At 42.9% G+C, this 6,488-nt stretch overlaps 1 protein-coding gene across 1 annotated transcript in view; it reads left to right on the top strand.

Moving 5' to 3' along the window:
- The first annotated feature begins 1,286 nt into the window (after nt 1-1,286).
- Selenot (selenoprotein T) overlaps nt 1,287-6,488 on the top strand; it is a 24,857-nt gene continuing 19,655 nt past the window's right edge. Inside the window, exon 1 of the mRNA XM_008844964.3 lies at nt 1,287-1,522. Coding sequence (XP_008843186.2) covers nt 1,386-1,522 — 137 coding nt within the window. The 5' untranslated portion in view covers nt 1,287-1,385. The remainder of the gene's footprint in view (nt 1,523-6,488) is intronic.

The raw sequence follows: 6,488 nt of genomic DNA, 5'->3' as shown, positions 1-6,488 counted from the left end.
TGTCTTACAAAAATCTTTGTCCTTGGTTTATGTCTTTGGGTCTATTCAATGTATGCATTTTTTATCCTGATTTGAACAAGTGAAGAGTAGAAAGCAGTTAATAAGAAGCAGAAGAAATTTGAGCAGATAATTGATATTAAGCAGCTTTTTTAAAAGGGTGAGATAATTTGACCCGGGCATGTATGTGCCTTTCATCCCAGAACTCAGGAGGCAGAGGCAGAGGCAGGTGGATCTCTGGCCAGCCTGGTCTACATAGCAAGTTTTAGCCCAGTCAGAGCTACAAAATGAGACGCTGTGTCAAAAAATAAAACGGGCTGGAGAGATGGCTCAATGGTTAAAGAGCGCTTACTGCTCTTGCAGAGGATCCAAGTTCAGTTCCCAGCATCTACACAGTAGCTCACAAGAGTCAGTATCTCCAGTTCCAGGGGATTCAATGCCTTCTTTTGGCTTCCAGATTTCTGCATGCACATAAACTCATGCAAGCACATGCACACACACATATACATAAAAAGATAATTTTAATCCAGGCCTGGTGGCACATGCCTTTAATCCCAATACTTGGGAGGCAGAAGCAGGTTGAAGCTCTGTGAGTTCAAGGCCAGTCTGGTGTACACAGTTCCAGGCCAGCTTTAAAGGGAGATCCTGTCTCAAAAAGACTCAAAAAAAAAAAAAAAAAAAAAAAAAAAAAAAAAGAAAAGGAAAGAAAAAAGAAAAAAAAATCTGGTCAGGTATATTATTTCAAATTTTGCAGTTTTCTAAAATTTGTTTTAAAAATTCTTTTAGGAGAGATCAATATTGTAAGATCAAAGGAAAGCCATTAAAAATTTGACATTCCTTTGAAAAGCTGAGGATCTAGCTCAGTAATAGCGCCGTTGACTAGCACGTACAAGACCCTAGGTTCAATTCCCAATACACCCCCAACCCCCACAAAAAAGGCCTGGCGGTGCAGGCCTGTAATCCCAAGGAAGAGGAGTCAATGGCCAGAGAATCAGGAATTTAAGGCCAGAGTTGGCGACATAGTTAAAGAGTAGCCTGGGCTCAATGAGGATATCCTTTTCTTTTTAAAAAAAAAAAAAGAAAAAAGATTTAGAACCATATGTGCGGAGAATAAGCATAGGCCCCTTCGATATCTCACCAGCAAAATTTCTCCGACTCTCCCTCGCACTCTCCCAGCTTTTGCAGAAATCCAAGATGGTGGTGATCAGGACTTAAAACAGGTCAGCCCTCCTTCCGAGGGGAGCAGGCGCGGGCCGCGCAGGCGCATTCCTGCCTCCCTCGCCGACCTTGGCGGAGCGCGCCTGCGCGGCGGGGAGCAGCTCGGCGCTAGGTTTTGTGCCGGCCGCAGTCTCGGTCTGAAGGCGGCCGGAGCGGTTGACTCGGTGACGATGAGGCTTCTGCTGTTTCTCCTGGTGGCGGCGGCGGCGGTGGTCCGCAGCGAGGCCTCCGCCAACCTGGGCGGCGTGCCCAGCAAGAGGTTAAAGATGCAGTACGCCACGGGGCCGCTGCTCAAGTTCCAGATTTGGTGAGTTTGTTGGCCGCCCCCCACTGCCCGCGCTCGGCGTTGCTGGCTACTCGAGGCCCCGGCTTCGCGGCCTAGCTGGCTGCATCGTCCCTGGCACGCAGGACGCCCAGGCCGTCTCGGTCCTCCGAGTACTGCCCCTCGTTCTCGGTCGTCCCTGGGGTGGTGGACCGGGCTCTGCAGGCCCTTCCGAGGCGGCCCCGCGGCCCCGCGTCGCCGCGCTGCGGTCCCTGGGTCCTAGTGATGTTGCAGCGCTGCCGGAGGATGCCGGGCGGAGTCGGGAGCGGCGGGCGCCGGCTGCTCCTGGAAACCGCTCTGCTCGCCTGCAGCCAAAGGCTCCTCGGCATCTTTCTACCCTTTAGATGCCTGGCGCTTTCAGAGAAAGGAAAAGAACCCGGTTGCTTTCGACCCTGGTCGGTAATTGACTTTGTTGTTGCGGAATAGTAAAGCCTTCGAAACAGGAAGCGGGGCAGTGATCCATTTTATAAGGTGACCGGGTTTGGGAAGCTTTGATAAGCTCCGATTCAAAATAAAAAGGGAGTAAAACCTCCGCGAGATTCACATTTCATTTCAAAAAGTTAAACCTCGAAAGATGATGTTTTCTCCGGAAAGGATGTCAGATGAGCGATTCCTTCCAGAATCCCGGTACACTGTAATATTGCTCTTGCTTTTCAGAGCTACTAAAGTCTAGATTTCCACTTCATCTTTTTGCTTAATCATTGAAGACTAAGCAGAAATTTAGTTTGTGACATTGAAACCAGAAAAATCAGGAAATGAGATGGTGAGGTGTTGTTTTTGGAGTGAAAACTTGCCATTTATTTCTGATTACAAACAAAACTTGTGAGCTTTACTATATATCGGAAATAAATCATTTTTCATGTAAAGGAAAGCATGACAGTCATTGTAAGATTTTCCTCCTTCCCCTTCCTCTCACCCCCCCCACGTGCTAATCACCTGCTGTACACTACTGAAGTACTCCCACAGCCCTGCCTTTTTTTTTATTAGAAAGTGATTATTTCTCCAGCCTATAAATATGGCTAATGATTGTGATACTTTGGATTTAAGTAGTTTAAAGAAAACTGCAGTTTCCAATTTATATAATTTTTGTACATCTACTAACCTGTTTGCACGTTTGCTTTTCCAAAGGACTTTATTTGTCCCTTTGATTGTCCTGGAATTAAAAAAAATGATAATTATAGTTGTGTGTGTGTGAGTGCGCTCACGCGTGCTTGAGAATGGCCAAGTGCACATGTGAAGGTCAGAGGACAGCTTGCAGGAATTGGTTCTCTCGTTCCACCTAGTGGGTCCCTGGGATGGAACTCAGGTCATCAGGCTTACTAGCAAGCAACTTTATCAGCTGAGTCATCTCAATGGCTCAGTATTAGAATTCTTAATAGTTTACTCTGTGTATTTCCTTAAGATTTCTAAAATGATGACCCTAGCTAAGTGGCACAGGATCAGAAGTTAAGGGTTATCCTTTGCTATAGAAGTGGAGGCCAGTCCTGAGCTACCTGAGACCCTGTCTCAAAAAAAAAAAAAACAAAATAATAGGGCTGAAGAGATGGCTCAGTGGTTAAGAGCACACACTGCTCTTCAGAGGACCTGAGTTTGGTTTCTAGTACCCTTGTTGGGTGGCTCACAACCATCTGTAACCCCAGCTCCAGGGAATCTGACACCCTCTTCTGGACTTCAGAGGCACCTGCACTCAGGTGCATGTACTCACACACAAACACAAGTATACACATAATTTAAAATTAATAATCTTAAAAATGAAGCAACAAAACCTACTTTTAAAAGCAGGAACAAACCATGTAGGGAATGTCATTACAATATTAAGCTTCTAAGAGAAGTCATAATTACTTAGTTGAACTTTTGATACTTAGTTTTTAAGTCCAATCTTGTTTAAGAAGTCTAGTAAGAGTTTCTTGACAGCCACCCTAAGCATGTTATATAACAAAAGTGTGTCATTGTTTTGGAGCATATGTATCAGAAGTAGCTTTATTGTTATGCCCTACCAAATGTATATTCAGCTTGTTGCTTTTTTCCTTAGAGATTAATCTTTTCATAGTAAAATGAATATTAGGCTTCTGGTTTTGTGACAGTCTACATGTTTGTTTGGGAAGGGAGACGCTAATGTAATTGAGCATAAACACTTGAAAACTTAAAATTTTATTTAAATTCTCAGTATTATAAATTTATTTTTCATTGACTTAATAGTTTTTAAAAAAAGCTATTTTTATTTTCATTTTGGTTGTTTTTTTATGTCTTGTATTTACTCTAAGTACCTTTTTTTCTTTTTGGTCTTTTTGAAACAGGGTCTCCCTGTAGCCAAGGCTGGGACTAAAAGTGTGCCCCAGCACACCCAGCTCTTAAATACTTTTTCTTTCTTTCCTTTTTTTTTTTTTTTTTTTTTTGATCTTTTTGAGACAAGGGTATCTCTGTAGCCCCAGCTGGCCAGGAACTATGTAGACCAGAATGGCCTTGAACTCACAGAGATCCCCCTGCCTCTGCCTCCTGAGTGCTGGGATTAAATACTAAATACTTTTTCTTAAATAGTCGTAGTTCAACATATCATCTAATAATTAAACCATTTTGTAGTTGCTAGTAGAACAACATAGCAGCTCAGTGAACAATGGAATTGAATTTGAGAGAGGATCAAGCTTATGACCAAGTTCTTTGTTCTTGGGCTTTTTCAACAAATGCTCATTTGGTACCTGCTGTGTGTCAGGAGTTAAAAGATTTCATAGTGCACAGATGGACCACCGCGTGAAGCTTACCAGAATGTCATCCGTTTTGTTCTGTGCATCTGAGTCTTTGGTTTATGATGTTAGTTGATTGAGCGGTAGTAGAATTAGATACTTTGATGGCCTTGGTTCATACTGGTGTTTGGATGTTTAAACATTAAAAAGGAAGTTCTCGCTGGGTGTGGTGGCACACGCCTCAGAGGCAGGTGGATCTCTGTGAGTTCAAGGCTAGCCTGGTCTACATAGTGAGTTCCAGGACAGCTGGGGCTACAGGGAGACCCTGTCTCAAAAAGACCCTCCCCCCCCCCAAAAAAAAAGCAAGTTCTCTAGTCAAGAGTCAGGCTTTAAAGTTCTATCTCACTTTCCTGCTTTGTTTCTATGGCTCAGCGTTTTGTGGTAGCTACCCATAGCCATGATGCTTGCTTATTGTCTCCATATGTATGATTTAACATCTACTTAAAATCTACAGTTGCTGCCGTTTAGGGTTTACTGACTGTAACTCTTTACAGTTAATACTTGAGCATTTGACAAGTGAATTACTGAGAATAGATTAAACAAAGTTAAGGTTTCAAAACATAGTTCAAATATGCTGAATTTGAATATTAACAATTTATGCCAGGACGGCCAACTTCTGCGTACAGTTTTATGAGATAAATGAAGCAGGTATTACAAAAATAGAATTTTATTTAAATGTGTACTGTCTCGGTCTTTGCTTTCACCATATAGGAGAAAGAAAATAAAGACCAAAAACTGAGGGGCTGGAGAGATGGTTTAGCAGTTAAGAGCATGTACTGCTCTTGCATAGGACCTGAGTTTGGTTCCCAGAACCCATGTGGGAAGGCTCATAACAGGTTCAGGGTAATCGGACACTTCTGGCCTCCAAGGGCACTTGTGCTCACATGCGTACCCCCACCCCATACACATAATTAAAAATAATAAATATTTTTCAAGAGACCAAAAACTGATTAATATATTGATACTGCTCAAAGTTAGTAAAATGAAGAATTGGAGAAATGTGGATGAGAGATCATATTAGTTACTGGAGACTTGATATTGGCAATACTTAACGAGTATGCACCCACTCTGTGCATGTACGAATTTCCATTGGTGCAAGGGATTCCATTCTGTATCTTGTGGCTTTTATAGACAAGAACAAAGACACATTAGTTCATGAACTACTGGTACATAAAATGGCAATTCTGCCAAGCACTGTGAGGGAAGATTTTGATAATATGCTAGTCAGGGATTAGAGTTCTTTGAGGAAATGAATTTGGAACTGAGATTATCTATGTGTGTGGTCCTGTGGGTGTGTGTAAGTTGTCATTCTTCCTCAGGATCCTCCACCTTGTTTTTTAAGACAAAGACTCACTGTGACCTGGCGCACACCACCATACTTGGTTTTTATATGCTGATGCTGGGGATCTGTCATAGGTCCATTATGCTTGCTTTGCAAGCACTTTCTCAACTGAGCTCTCTCCCTAGTGCTTGAACAGAAATCTCATGGTAAGATTTGTTTCCACAGGTTTATAGGCAGTGGGATGTGTGCGAAAACATTTTTCATGAGAAGCCCAAGGCTGTTGACTTCAGAGAGCAGGTGGCACAGACCCTTGAGATTTCAGCAGGCATTGAGTGCATCAGAAAGGCCAGCTAATTTTATTATGGAAAAGGCATTCCAGAGGATGAAGAATGGAAGGGAAATACTTAGAGAGGGCTTTGAGAATTCAACTGAGAGGTGATGGAACTTGGGACTCTCTGTGTCTGTGCATTCCATGTTCATGGATTCAGCCAATCTTAGGTTGAAAGTATTACGCCTGTACTGTCATCATTCTCTCTAAACAAGAGTACAACAGGTGTTCCATTGTGTTAGGTATTGAGTAATCTACAGACCTGCCTAAACTCTATGCAGATACTGTTCCATTTTGTATATGCACCTGCAGATGCTCCTGGAACTGAGTTCTATCAGTGCAGTAGACTCTGTTTGGAAGGGAGGCAACAGCCATGTCAAAGATGATGGGTTCTGGAATAATATGTCATTTCCTAGAATTTAAACAACTAAAAGAGAAGTTTTGTGGATTAGTTTTTGGTAAGGAGGAATGGAAGGAAAGTTAAAGACGGTAGCCAGGATAAAAATCGTAAAAACGCCGGGTGTGGTGGTGCACACCTTTAATCCCAGCACTTGGGAGGCAGAGGCAGGCAGATCTCTGTGAGTGCAAGGCCAGCCTGGT

The sequence above is a fragment of the Nannospalax galili genome, unplaced genomic scaffold (assembly GCF_000622305.1).
Source record: "Nannospalax galili isolate Female #2095 unplaced genomic scaffold, S.galili_v1.0 scaffold351, whole genome shotgun sequence".
Lineage (NCBI taxonomy): Eukaryota > Metazoa > Chordata > Mammalia > Rodentia > Spalacidae > Nannospalax > Nannospalax galili.
This window is presented reverse-complemented; position numbering and strand designations above follow the sequence as displayed.